The sequence below is a fragment of the Acinonyx jubatus genome, chromosome E1 (genome assembly GCF_027475565.1).
Source record: "Acinonyx jubatus isolate Ajub_Pintada_27869175 chromosome E1, VMU_Ajub_asm_v1.0, whole genome shotgun sequence".
NCBI lineage: Eukaryota > Metazoa > Chordata > Mammalia > Carnivora > Felidae > Acinonyx > Acinonyx jubatus.
In genome coordinates this window covers 46,624,162-46,639,009 of record NC_069397.1, presented here as the reverse complement: position 1 = coordinate 46,639,009, position 14,848 = coordinate 46,624,162, and the positions used below count along the sequence as shown (strand labels likewise).

The 14,848-nt window shown below is 45.6% G+C and overlaps 2 protein-coding genes across 6 annotated transcripts in view; one reads left to right on the top strand and one right to left on the bottom strand.

Annotated features, from left to right (window-relative positions):
* HELZ (helicase with zinc finger) overlaps positions 1-4,116 on the bottom strand; it is a 155,842-nt gene extending 151,726 nt beyond the window's left edge. For 2 of the 5 annotated variants that reach the window (XM_027047953.2, XM_027047957.2), the window contains exons 1-2: positions 4,044-4,116; positions 2,644-2,699 (exon numbers count right to left, since the gene is read on the bottom strand). The gene's annotated coding sequence lies outside the window, so the exon portion shown is untranslated. The remainder of the gene's footprint in view (positions 1-2,643; positions 2,700-4,043) is intronic. The other 3 variants (XM_027047955.2, XM_027047954.2, XM_053212307.1) reach the window with 3 other exon arrangements.
* LOC113596056 (translation initiation factor IF-2-like) overlaps positions 1-14,848 on the top strand; it is a 29,240-nt gene that overhangs the window by 2,029 nt on the left and 12,363 nt on the right. Inside the window, exons 2-3 of the mRNA XM_053211850.1 lie at positions 3,599-4,104; positions 4,777-4,915. Coding sequence (XP_053067825.1) covers positions 3,599-4,104; positions 4,777-4,915 — 645 coding nt within the window. The remainder of the gene's footprint in view (positions 1-3,598; positions 4,105-4,776; positions 4,916-14,848) is intronic.

The following is a 14,848-nucleotide window of genomic DNA, read 5'->3' as shown; positions in this document are numbered from 1 at the left end:
AACTGTAAGCTGGTGTGTCCACATTCTCCACACATAACATAGTTCTTTCCCAGAAAACATTTCAAAATATTACTTAGAAATCAAACTGTATTTGCAGGCACACTTATCTACGTTTATGAGAATAAACAACCATAACAATTTGCTCGTAATTTTTAAGTAGCCCCTCCCCCTACCTTGTTTATCAACAAGTTAATAAACTTGGCCCAAAGTCTTCTATGCATTTGAAACAAGAGGCCAAGGATGTGATTTCTTGTGCTGAGCCTGTCTTTGGATCTTAAATATAGTCAGACAATTATAGACTAACTTGCATTTAATATTAATACCAAGCCTACCTCTTAAACAGGGAATAAAAATGCATGTACAAGATCTGGTCTACTTATTTGTAGGTCCCTCTGCAATATTCTTAGCCTTTCATGAATATGCTGTGTATTTTTAAACTACACAAGGCCCTCTGCCTGATGATCTGTCCTGTTGTTTTGCATCCCTCCCCTCTCCAGTAAAACACTGGCCAGTCCATCAATGTATACAGACTTTATAATGATGCGGACTGAATATTTTTGATATTAGAAAATGAATAACCTTGCTAACAGTGGCAAAAAACAAGTCTGCCACCTGACAGAGAGGTACTTAATGACTCCCCAAAACTACAGCCTCACCTAAAAATAGTGTCCTAGCTTCTCAGCCAAAAGGATAGACGAAAAAAGCTGCCTTTATGCAGCTAAAAGACAGACTTCTACTTTGCCTCAACCTTTAAGACGAAGGTACTTCTTATTTTAGAATACTTTGTGTAACAACTTGTTTGATGGCCAACCACTAACTTCACTTTGAAGTGACTACTGACAATTTACATGGTCTACACGTATGAAAATTGTGGAAAATGTCTTGACACAATGCAGGCCAAACAACACTAGCCACAAGAGACTACCTATGTCTAAATACTCAATTTTTTTTTAAGTTTTTCCTTATTTATTTTTTTAGCATTCTCTACACCCAACATAAGGCTCAAACTCATGACCCCAGAGATCAAGAGTCTCATGCTCTTCCAACTGAACCAGGCAGGTGTCCTAAATATTCAGTTTTTCAGACCACAAACAAACATCTCCATCGGCCAAGACATAGATCACTGGTTCCTTTCCACAAAGTAATCTGCAAAATTAAATAGATAAATAAATAAAAATAAAAGGTCTTGATTGGGAGGTCTAAGGCATGAATATGCCTCTATCTGTAAGCTGAAAATAAATTTTAAAATCCACATTTGCTCAGCAAAGAATAAAAATTAAAATCTATGGGGGCTCCCGGGTGGCTCAGTCGGTTAAACGTCCGGCTTCAGCTCAGGTCATGATCTCTCGGTTTGTGAGTTCGAGCCCGGCATCAGGCTGTGTGCTGACAGCTCAGAGCCTGGAGCCTGCTTGGGATTCTGTGTCTCCCTCTCTCTCTACCCCTTGCCCTCTCACACTGTCTGTCTCTCAAAAATAAACATTAAAAAAAACTTTTTTTAATAAAAAATAAAAAATAAATAAAAATCTATGTAATACACACAAGTTTCAAACGCAAGCAAATGTGGCCTGTGCACTTACAGAAGGATGATTGATTTATGTCCACCTTCCCCTCCCAGGTTTTTGTGTGTACGGTTTTGTTTTGTTTTTGTTGTTTTGGGGGTTTCCTTTTTTTTTTTTTTTTGGTAAAGCAAAATGTCAATAGTATGCCTCAATCTGGAAAAAAAATAAAGCACAGCTTATTCTTCTTAAATAGATATTGTGATAGATAGGAAGTTTGTGACAGGATCTCAAAATCCAAAGGCTACCCAGATGTGTTGGGGAAAAAACACACACACAGACACAAACAATGACCAATTTCCCATAATAACTTTACATTTTCTCAATAAACCATAACAAAATATTTTTAAAGTTGAGAAAAGTGCTTGTGAAAAATGTAAAATTAGCAAACTTCTCTCCTCCTCCTTACTGAATTGTAACTGTTCACGAACACTCTATCAATGTCCTTTAAATCCAAAGCATTCTAAATTAGATTAAAGCAACACTTCCAATTCACATATCACATATGACCAAAAATTGACAGACCAGTCTTGGCCCTAGAAAGCTAAAATCTCAACACCCTTGTTTTTTATTTCAAAATAACCACGTGACAAGTATTATTCCAGTTTTTATGAAACAAAAGGAGAGACTGATGCCCAAAATAAATCTTCCCAAAGGAAAGGTTATATTTGACAAGAGTCCCAGGAACTGTGGACACACAAAAGCCACATAAACAATCACTAACGCTCAATGTGGAGTATGTGATGGCTCCCAATACACACAAGAAATTAAGACATCCAACTGAAATTACACAAGGAAATTTAAATATAATGACCCCTGGTGAAGATACTGATCCAGGAGAGTTGCAAATAACATTTGGCTGTGGATACGCTCCACTATAGCTGAGGATGTTCGACAACTGGAAAGTTTGCTCCATAGGACACATTTCTCCTTTCTAAATGGAGCCCTGCCTATACACCCATGTGATTGATTGAGATGTTTGGAAAATAAAGATGGTCCCGTCAATTTAGTTTCAGCCTCACCCTTACGCATTAGTTAAAATAAAGAAGGGGGGAAAAAGGTAAATCATTCTTAACTCCAGTCTCACCTTACACATCTCATCAGCACTGTAGTTCTTTAGTGATCAATTACTTCGTCCAATTCCTGAGGCAAATAGAAAAGTAAAATGCGTCTGTACACCACCAATAACAGGCATCGCCAGTAGCAAATAACTTTATCAGCCCCAAGTAAAAGGGCTTCTAAAATTTAAATGGAAAAAGTTACCAAAATGGTACAGTAAGCAGTTTTGTAAATGATTTAGTTTAAAATAAAAGCGCTTCTCATTTCTGTGTGATGGCAGAATAGACTATAAAATTCTCTTAAGATCCAAAATGTAAAAAAAAAAAAAAAAAAAAAAAAAAGTCATCTCTTTCAACACTGATTTTACTTTCAAAGAAGGAAAAAAAAAAAGAAATAAAGGACAAGAAACCTCATTAATGTAAGTTTAAGACAGGGCAAAATTAAGAACAAACTAGCCAGAACAACTCCTCCCTCCCCACCCCGCCTCCCACCCACACCCGGCATCCACTGTCTCTGGAATTATACATATTAACGATTTGCCCGAAAAGTCTAAATTGTGAAGGAGAAGGAATAACAATTTTGAGTTTCAAACAAAACCGGAGGATCCCAATCCAAGAATCCTAAGACCCTTGGCTTCCAGCCCTGTCTGAAGGATCCTCAGCTAAGGGTAGGGTGCAGAAAGCTCAAATAATTTGAGGAGAGAGGAGTCAAAGTTCCCTAAATAAAACTGCAGTCCTTTACCCCGAGGAAAGGGGAGTCTTAAAAGAATCTCCAGGAAAAGATAGTCTTTTTTTTTTTTTGATAGTTTTTATTTTTGTTGATGCGCTTGTGGGCCAATGAGAATTTCCGAGGAGGGGGCGGAGAAAGGGGGGGGGGGAGAAAAGTGAAGCTCGGGCAACAGCCCCGGGCGGGGGAGGAAGGGGGCGCACCCCTGACCCACTTTTGCCGACGCCCACCCTCGGCCCCCGCCCCACCGCTGCAAGTCCGAGCCCAGAGGGGGCGATCGAGCGGGGCGTGGGAGGCCCGCACGCTCCCCACCCCCAGCCGCGACCCGGAGGAGGGCAGCGTGCAAGGCGGCTCGACCCCCCCCCCCCACCCGAGTGCCCGCGGCTGGAGAAACCTCCCACAGGCTCGCGGCCCAGGTCTGCAAAGCCCCCTCCACCGCCTGGGCCCCGGGCGCCGCGGCCCCCAGCGGAGGGGAAGGGGACCGAGGAGGGGAAGAAGCTGTAAACAGCCCCAGCGTCCGGGCCTCGCCTCGAAGAGCCCCGCTTCCCAGGCCCCGCCGCGGCCGCCTGAGTCCCCAGCCCGTCCGAGGGACGCCCCTCCCGGGGCCTCGGGGACCGGAGGGGAGTCAGGTCTCCTCCCCAGAGGGCTCCGGCAGCTCGCGGAGCGGTCCCAGCAGCAGAGAAGGGGGAAGTCAGGACTTACCTGTCATTACTTTCTACGCCATCTTGGATCCACTTGTCAACGTCCCCACAAAGCATTATGGGTAAGAAAGAGCCTTTAAAGTGACTCCCCCCCTCGGCCCCCGACTCCCGCCTCCCGCCGCCGGCGCCGCCCCTCCGGCCGCACCTCCCGCCCGGAAAGTTGCCCCGGCAGGCGGGCCGGCCCGGGCGCCTGCAGACCGGCCCCCTCCCCTCCTCCGGGCTGTTTGCATTTAAAATTCACCCCCATTTTAAAAATGTGGCTTTGGGTTTTCCTCTTGGCTCCTGCCTCTGGGCTCCCTTCCCCCCACCCCTCGTCTCCACGCCTGTTCCCTTTGCCCCGCCGCCCTCCTGCCCTGGCAGACACCCCACGTCTGCATTTAATCAGCCCGAGGTTTCCCTGCTGCTGGCAGCAGAGAGCTGCTCATTGATTTATTTATGCGCATTTATGCGTCTGTTACTGCTCTAGATCCTCGGTGCCCGGCGGCGGGCTCGTGGCCGGCTCCCTGCCCCGGGGCATCCGGGGGTCGCCTGCAGGGCCCTGGAGCCCCGCAGCCCCGTAGGCGCTCTGACTCCGGCATCCGCGGGTGGAAAGGTGCTTCTGTCCTAGCAAAGCGCTCCGAGGCCCTCGGGCTCCAGGACCTGGGCGGACACTATCCCAGGCGTCAAAGCGTGTTTGGGGGTTGGGGGGAAGTAAGAAGCTGAATGCAACTTTTACCCGTCTGCTCTCCTTTCAGCTGTCTCCTCCCCTCGGCCGGTAACGTGATCCGTGACCCTCTAGGTGGGGACCCCTCCCCTAGGAATGTGGCTTTGGGCACTGCGGTATCCACCCATTTGCAGTCCCGGCTGAGAGTGGACTGTGACTTCCTGGGGCAGGTAACTCGGGGGGCGCAGGCTGCGGGCTCTGGCCCGGACGGGGAGGCGCGCCAGGGCTCCGGGAGAGTCCGCGAGCGGAGAGAGTCCAGGGCTGGGAGGAGGGTGCGCCCACCCGGGTCCACCTGCCGGGTCCCAGCGGGGCGGCGAGCCCCGGAGGCAGAGCTAGGGGAGGACCGCGGGCGCCACTCCCGCCGGGGGGTTGTGGGGGGACGTCCGGAGTTGCCCGGGTTCGCTTTAAGGAGGGGGCTACGAGAAGCGGGGCGAGCAACCCTGCAGCCCACGCACGCCGGAGGGGCCTCTGCTCCCGCCCGCGGACTCTTTGTAGGGCGCAGAGCTCTGCCGGATACCCGCCGCCGGCTTTCGATTGAGCGCGGCGACCACACCACGCGTCCTCACTCAAGCGCAGTGGTCCCATACCCCCTGAAGCCTCGTTGTCAGTCCCCCAGCTCTTTCCCTTTACGGCGACTCTGGTTGCTTCCCCCCCCCCCCGCCCCATCCCCCACCAAGCAAGCGTTTACAAAGAAGTGTCCAAGGGAGAATCCTCTAGGACATCAGTGCTTGTGAAACTGTGTTCCCTACCAAATGCTGTTCAAGGGCTCTGAAATGAGAAGAATGCATGGGCATTAAAGCCCTCTTCGGGGCACGGGGAGTGCCTAGGGCCTGGGTCTACCCTAGGGTTTTGCTCTGTTCCAGACCCACAGCCCTCTCTCTCAAGGAACCTAGAAGGTTGCGGACACGAGCCCTGCCCCAGGGAGAAAAAAAAAAAAAATCCACCAGGCAATTGTCCCGGCCAAATGAGTAGAATGAGGTGTAGACTCATTAAGGGATTGGCCCGGGGTCAGCCGTGAGGGAGGGAACAAGGTAATGAGTCACTCCAGGCAAAGAACAAGGCGTGCTGGGGAGGGACCTCCCCTGAGTCACCCACTTCTCTGAGCTTGGGAAACTGAAGCCTGGAGCCAGGTTCTTAGCTGTTGGGCTCAGGCATCCACATGGGGCCTGTGGACAAGGGGGCGTGGCCCAGAGGGCCCTCTGTTGCTGCCTTCTGAATAATGGCCTTCCCCTCCCATCTAAAGGTTTTTGGGCTGATGGGGGGCTCGTGGGGTCCAGAGCCAAGAAAGAATTCTTGAAGACGTCTTTGGTGCAAAACGTGATTTTATTAAAGCTGGGGGACAGGATCCATGGGCAGGAAAGGCTGCACTGCAAGTTGGCGGAGGGGGGGGGGGGGGTGACCATTTTATGGAGTCGGGGGGGGGGGGGGGGGAGATAAAGTCCACAGGGAGTTTCCAAAGAGACTTTCACATGCTAAAGACTTACTTAAGGCCTAGCTATTGTCAAGCTAAGGTTGTTTTTCCCTCTAGCAAAGCATTAACATTAAGACTGTAGGGAGTTCCTGGACTTTAGGCCAGTGATAAGATTGTCTTTTTCTTGTAAACTATGCAGACTCATTTGTTTTTTGTCCTTTCCTGTTTTGGGGTAGCTGGGAGTGTCCAAGGAATATCTTACATGTCCCCCCCCCCCCCACCGGGGGTGGGGGAGGTATTGCTGTTAGCCTGTACTGTGCCCTCCGCTTGCCCCACGCTCCCTCATCGCCCTCGTCCCAGTACCCCCACTTGCTCCTTTTCCATTGCTCCTACACTTGCTTAGATACCCCTGTGTACTTACTTAATGGGTGCATTGTGTTTACATAGCAGCACTTCAGGTGTGTGGTCTGCGTTTCCTAAAATTAAACGCTGAATAAAACGCCAGCAAGGACTGTGCCTCTCCCACGTTTCCTTGGCGGGTACCTTTCTTTGCCTTGCATAGGCCTTGACCCAGAGAGGCACACAATTTATTCTGTGACTGCCTGACCCATTCTTCCACTCCAGGGTGCATCCTGCTTTATCCGTGTCCAAGACACCACCTGTTGCCTGACTTAGATGACAACTCTTCTCCCGGCCTCCGCTCCGCCCCCTGTGGTCCATTCTCTGTCCACCCGACCAATCCTGTGGCATGCCTGAAATGTCAATGGAAATACCTGACTCTTCTGCTTCACCCCATCAAAGGCAGCCCCTTAACAGTTGAAATAAAATCCAAATGCCCAACTGTGGCCCGTAGGCTCCTGTGTGAGGTAGATCTTGCCTCCCTCCCTCCTTCACTGTGATCCCGCACACTGGCCTTGTCTCCCCCTGCAGCACCTCAAGCTTCCTTCCACTTAGAACCCGGTTGCCCCAGATCTGATGACCATGATCTTTTCAACACTCAGCTCTCAAATGTCACCTCCTCCAAGAGGACTTTCCTGATCCTCTTAACCAAAGCACGTCACTCTCTATTCTCTTACCCTGCATTAGAAATGATGGTGCTTGTCGGTTATCTGCCCCAAACCCCATTAGAGTGTAAGCTCCACAACGACACATGCTTCGTCTGGTTTGTTCACTCAGGCCCCAGACCTGGGCCTGGCACATAAATAGACGCTTAGCAAAATATTTGTCGAATGAATGGCCATACATTGATTTTTGGGTTTTTTTTTAAGTAATCTCTACCCCCAGCGTGGGGCTCGAACTCACAACCCGGAGATCAAGAGTCGCTTGCTCTACTGACTGAGCCAGCCAGGGACCCCTGAACCACACGTTTATCAGAGTAGGGTGGTGGTGGTGAAATAGTGCTGAAGTATGGAAGGAAGGGCTGAGGGCCCGCCATCCCATCTCTTCAGGCCACACTGACCACCCACAACTAGAGATGCACAAATAGGAATGAAGTTGGGGGGGGGAACAGACCCCCTGGCCAACATTAGTGGCACTTCATTGTGATTCTGATCTGATAAAAACACTGCTCCAGTCCTTCCTCCCCATCCCCCTCACTGGCTACACTTTCTTTTCAATCCCAAGCCTCTGTCCTTGGGTCTCTCTTGTTTGCTGCACTCCCCTGACCACCCCCCCCCCCCCCCACCAATCTCCGTCTTAAGGCTTTAAATACCATCTTTAGCCTAAAGTAGGGCTTCCAACCTACAGCTCGAGTCCAGGGCTTTCTCCTGACCTTCAGACTCTTGGCCTTCCCACTTCGATCTCTCATAAACATCCCAAACTCCTTGTGTCCAGTGTTGTCCACACGACTCCTGAAACAGAATGCTACGGGCACCAGTGACAGTCACAACAAAATTTAGTGCAATGAGAGGCAAAGCCAGCCGATTGGGACCGGCACTCTTGACCAGAGTGCGGTCTCAAACAGCCGGGGTACAGGGGTACAGAGTTTTTATAGCTGACCACATCGTCTTCTCATCACCTGGGGACAGAACAAAGAAACAGTTCAGACATTTCCTTGCCCCAGTCCAATCAAACACTAAACCCGTTGATTTCCCTTAAACTTTTGTTCCCTTGATTGATAGGACAAGGCTGTTAATCTCTTAATCTACAGTGTTAAAACAAAGCTGTTATTTCTTAAGGCTACAGATTAGCCCTACACTACAATTTAACCCTTACATCCAGAACCAAATTCTTGATCTCCGCCCACAAATACGCTCCACCACGGTCTTCCCCAGCTCCCTTCTTGGCAACTCCATCCTTGAAATTGATCAGGCCACAGTCTCTCCTAACTTCCTGCCAAACTCCACTTTCAGTCCATCTGCAAATCCTGCTTTGCCTTCAAAACGTACCCCGAATCCGAATCCTGCCATTTCTCATCACAACCATCATTGCCACTTTGGTCCAGTCCACGGACATCTTTCCCTTTGATGCCTTCCAGGGCATTCTGAGGGTAGCTGCGACAGCTGGTCTGGCTAATAAAATGCATATCAAATCCTTTCTGTCCTCTGCATGTGACCCTCTGATTTCCTTCCTCTCTTGCCATTCGGAAAAGAAACCAGAGTCCCGCACCATCAGCCTCTTCTCTTTGACCCCATCGCCCACCTCTGTCAGCCTTGCTCTGCCTCAGCCATGATGGCCTCCTTTTTGAGTGTTCCCTCCTCCAGTAATATGTCCACATGATTCGCTCCCTCCCCTGCTTGAAGCCTTTGTTCACCCAAGTGAGTCTACTCACTATTCTGTGAATTTCAATATTCCTCAAACACATGCTGTATTTTTTTTTAATTTTATTCATTTTTGAGAGAGAGAGAGCATGAGTGGGGGTAGGGCAGAGAGAGGGGGACGGAGGATCCGAAGCAGGCTCTGTGCTGACAGCAGCAAACCCAACGAGGGACTCTAACTCAGGAACCCTGAGATCGTGACCTGAGCTGAAGTCGGGTATGTAACCGACTGAGCCACCCAGGGACCCCACGTGCTCTGTATTTCTTTCTATGCTTTTCTTCCAAGGCATTTATCACCTTCTAACATAAAAAGTAATTTGCTTAGTTATTCAGTTTCTTGTCTGTCTCTCTCCATGTGAGGAGTCAACTTGCTGACCACCAAAGATGTCTGTTTGCTGCTGTGAACAACATTTCCCAGCTATGCCCTTGCAGCTGGCTGGGGCCTTGTGACTAGTTCTTACAGATGGACTTAGAGCAAAAGTATGACTATGGAAATCTGCCTTATCAAAAATACATGCATCAGACTCTAAGCTGAGCAGACAATAGACCTTTATTACGGTTGATCCATTGAGAACTTGTCCATTTGCTGTAGCATCCAGCACCTAATGACTACACCATGATTCCTACAGCCCGCTAGCATGCGAGTTCAATGAAGGCAAGGATTTGCTTATGCTTTCTTCATTTACTGTGTCTATTCTTACTGCCCACAACAGGGTTTATCTACAGTACTTAATAACTACTTGTTGAGTAAGGGACTGAATAAATACCCTTCTCCACAACCAGTCATGAAAATCAGTAAATGGTTGACAAAGAAAGGACAATGGCGGGGGGGGGGGGGGGGGGGGGTGGGGTTAGTGCTGGGTAGCTCGGTTGCTTAAGCTTCTGACTCGATCTCGGCTTAGGTCATGATTTCACAGTTCATGGAATCAGGCCCCACATCAGGCTCTCCATTGACAGCATGGAGCCTGCTTGGGATTCTCTCTCTCTCTCTCTCTCTCTCTCTCTCTCTCTCTGCCCCTTCCCCACTGCTCGCTCTCTCACACTCTTTCTCGCTCTCTAAATAAATAAATAAATAAATGAAAAAATGAAATGAAAATGGGAAGCAATTTAGTTTTTATAGAAAAGCAGAAACTGTGGGTTGCTAGAGAATCGTTGGTTTACAAGGCTTTGATAAAAACTAAAGAGAATTCCATAGAATTTTATTCTTCCCTGTTTTCACCTTTTTCTTCTTTTCTTCCTCCCACATTTCCACCTCCTCCGTCTCTATACTGCCCAAATCCTTCTTCATTCTCCCCTTCTCCCTTTCTCACTCCTTTTTCTTTCCTGGATTTTGTCTTTTTCTTCTCACTTCATCTAACAAGAATTTACTGCCTAGTCTGAAGCCATACAAAATCCTATAAGAGAGTACAGGCATGAATGTCTCTGACATCAGCCATGGCAACATTTTTCTAGATCTCTCTCCTGAGGTAAGGGAAATAAAAACAAAACTAAACCATCGGGACTACATCAAAATAAAAACCTGCACAGTGAAGGAAACAACAGAACTAAAAAAAACAACCTACTGAATGGGAGAAAATATTTGCAAATGACACATCCAATAAAGGGTTAGTATCTAAAATACATAAAGAACTGATACAACACAACACCAAAAAAACGCAAATAATCCAATTTAAAAATGGGCAAAAGAGGGCCATCTGGGTAGCTCAGTTAATTGGGCATCTGACTCTTGATAGCACCTCAGGTCATGATCCCAGGACCAGGGGATCAAGCCCCACATCAGGCTCCACACTGAACATGAAGCTTGCTGAAGATTCTCTCTTTTCTCTTCTCCCTTCCTCTTTCCTTCTGCCCCTACCCCACTCATGGGCTCTCTTCGTTCTTAATAGCAACAGCAAAAAAAAAAAAGAAATGGGCAGAAGATTTAAACAGACCCTTCTTCAAAGAAGACCTACATATAGCCAACCAACATGTGAAAAGCTCAAAATCACTCATCATCAGGGAAACACAAATCTAAACTACAATGAGGTAACATCTCACACCAGTCAGAATGGCTAAAATTAAAAAAAAATAAAAACCAAGAAATGTGTTGGGGAGGATGTGGAGAAAAAGGAACCCTTGTGCACTGTTGGTGGTGCTGCAGTGGAAAATAGCATAGAGTTTCCTCAAAAAATTAAAAATAGAACTGCCTTACAATCCAGTAATGGCACTACTGGCCATTTACCAAAAAAATACCAAGTTTATTCAAATGTTTATTGCAGCATTATTTATAATAGCCAAATTATGGAAGCAACCCAAGGGTCCATTGATAGATGAATGGATAGAAAAAAAGGTGGTATATATATATATATATGCATGCAGTGGCATATTATACAGCCATAAAGAAAATGAAATCTTGCCATTTGCAATGACCTGGATAGAGCTAGAGAGAATAATGCTAAGCAGAGTAAGTCAGTTACAGAAAGATATGTGTGATTTCACTCATGTGGAATTTAAGAAACAAAACAAGCAAAGAAAAAGAGACAAACCAAGAAACAGACTCTTAACTATAGAGAACACACGGTTTACCAGAGAGGAGGTAGGTGGGGGGGGATGGGGGAAATAGGTGATGGGAATTAATGAGTATACTTATCGTGATGAGCACTGAGTAATGTATAAAATTGTAGAGGCCCTATATTGTATACCTGAAACTAATACAATGCTGCATGTTGGGGCCCCCGGGTGGCTCAGTCGGTTGAGCATCCGACTTCGGCTCAAGTCATGATCTTGCAGTTGGGGAGTTCGAGCCTTAACATTGGGCTTGCTGCTGTCAGTGCAGAGCCCACTTTGGATCCTCTGTCACCCTCTCTCTGCCCCTCCCCTGCTTGCGCTCTCTCAAAAATAAGTAGACATAAAAAAAAAAAAGCTATGGTAGTTCCTCAAGAGATTAAAAAGAATGAGCATATGACCTTGCAACTCCACTACTGAGTATATACCCAAAAGCAAGGACTCAAACATGATATTTAGTTGTAGACCCTTGTTCGTATGAGCGTTCTTCACAATAGCAAAAAGGTAGAAGCAACCCGAGTGTCCGTCAACAGATGAATGGATTAAAAAAATGTGATCTGCACACACAATGGAATATTATCCAGTCTTGAAAAGGAAGCGAATGCTGACACCTGCTACAACGTGGATGGACCTTGAGCACATTGTGTTACTTGAGATAAGGCAGGACCAAAAACACAAATTACATATGATTCTACTTCTATGAGATACCTAAGTTAATCAAAATCATACAAAGTAGAGGGTAATTGCCAGGGCCTGGTGGGAGGGCAGATTGGGGGATTGTTGTTAAATGGGTACAGTTTTCAGTTTGGCAAGAAAGAGTTATAGAGAGAAATCACAAAACATTGTGAACGTACTTAACACTCCTTAACTGTACGCTTTGAAAATGATTAAAATGGTAAAGTTTATGTGTTTCTTACTACCATAAAAAAAAAATGTTTTAGGGGCGCCTGGGTGGTTTAGTCAGTTGAGCATCTGACTTTGGCTCAGGTCATGATCTCGCGGTTCATGAGTTCAAGCCCCGTGTCAGGGCTCTGTGCTGACAGCTCAGCCTGGAGCTGGCTTCAGATTCTGTCTCCCTCTCTCTCTGCCCTGCCCCCATTCCTGCTCGCTCTCTCTCTCTCTCAAAAATAAATAAAACAGCAAACTTTTTTTTTTTCAAATTTTTAATGGTTAAGATGGTAAACTGTGTGTTAGGTGTATTTTACCACTATTTTTTTTTAATGTTTATATATTTTGAGAGGGAGCGCACAAGTGGGAAAAGAGCAGAAAAAGAGTCTCTCCCTTGTCAGCCAGAGCCCCACGAAGGGCTCAGTCTCCCCAACCATAAGATCATGACCTGGGCTGAAATGAAGAGTCAGACGCTTAACCGCCTGAGCCATCCAGACACCCCCATGATTTTTCAAACAAAAACAAATTTAAAAAGACACAAACTATGCAAAAACTAACCAAAACAAAGCGGGTTTACTGCAAAAGGCATTACTAGAAATTTTTATGAGGGACACATCATAATGAAAATATGCTTAATTCACCAAGAAGATACAACAACTCTAAATTTGTCCAAGCCTAACACACATATCCTCAAAATCTGCAAAGCAAAACCATGGGCAGAATTGCAAGACGATAAAGACAAATCTACAATTGTAGCAGACGATATGTGTATCAGCAACTGTTAGAACACACAGATGTAAAACTAGTAAGAAGTGTATTTGGATAACTGGATAAGCAAAGCTTTACCTAATAGATATATAGAGAGAGAATACTGGGCTCACAACCGCAGATCACAGATTCTTTTCACGTGAACATGGAATGTTTATGAAAAGGCCAGGCAATATAGCAAGTCTCAACAAATTTCAAATGCTCTGAATTATACAGAGTACATTCTCAGACAATGATGCAATTAAGCTAGAAAACGAGAAAAAAAAGGTAAGTAAAAAAATACCTACATATTTGAAAACTGTGTATACTCCTGAATAACGCATGGATGTTTTTTTTCTTTTGAAATCACAATAGGGGGCGCCTGAGTGGCTCAGTAAGTTAAGTGTCTGACTTCCTGGGTTCGCACCCCCGCAGGCCTGGAGCCTGCTTCAGATTCTGTGTCTCTCTCTCTCTCCGCCCCTCCCCCACTCTCGCTCTGCCTCTCACTCTGTCTCTCTCTCAAAAATAAATCTTAAAAAAAAATTTTTTAATCACAATAGGAGTTAGAAAATATTTTAAACTGAAAAAATTTTCGAATACTACATTCTCAAATTAAGGTGCAACTAAAGCCATACTAACATTGAAAGTTAGGTTTCTTAATAGAAAATAAGACAAAAATAAGCCAAGTATTCTTCATGAGAGATTAGAAAGAGAGCAGCTAATTAAGCACAATGAAAGTGCGAATAAATGGAAACATAGTCAAAAGTTCTTTCTTAGGGGCACCTGGGTGGCTCGGTCGGTTGAGCGTCCGACTTCGGCTCAGGTCATGATCTCGCAGTTTGTGGGTTCGAGCCCCGCGTCGGGCTCTGTGCTGACGGCTCGGAGCCTGGAGCCTACTTTGGATTCTGTGTCTCCCTCTCTCTCTGCCCCTTCCCCGCTCATGCTCTGTCTCTCTCTGTCTCTCAAAAATGAATAAACGTTAAAAAAAATATTGAAAAAAAAAAAGTTCTTTCTTAGATGAGACTAATAACATTATTAAGCCCCTGGTGAGACTAATTTTAAAAAGCACAAATAATGCCAAAAAATTGGAAAGGAAACATTTCTACAGATTTTCAGTCGTTACAAATGAGATCATACTGAGCTTTATGACAATAAGTCTAAAAATTTGATTAAAAAAGACAAGTTCCTTGAAAATACAGTTTACCAATAAGAAATATAAAGGTACATAAAAATAAGAAACATAAAACCTAAATAGTCCTGTATCTACTGTTTAAAATTAAGTCTATAATTTAAAATCTTCGGGAACGCCTGACTGGCTCAGTCAATGGAGCACATGAGTCTTGACATTGGGTTTGTGAGTTCAAGCCCCACACTGGGTGTAGAGATCACTTAAAAATAAAATCTTTTCAAAATAATAATTAAATAAAATCTTCAAAGAAGACTCCAGGCCTAGATAGTTTTGTCAGGGTGTTCTACTTAATGAAGAAATAGCACCAACCTTAGATAAACTTCAGAGAATAGGAAAAGGAAATAATCCCTAACTCATTCTGAGGCCAACATAATATTGATACCAAAACCTAAAAAAGACATTACAGAAAAAGGAAAAAAGACTGACCTCACTTATAAATGTAGACACCAAACTCCTAAACAAACAATCGGCAAAATGAATCCAGCAATATATAAACATAATACATCATTGCCAGTCTGGACTTTTTTTTTTTTTTAAGTTTATTTTTTTATTTTGGGAAAGAGAAAGA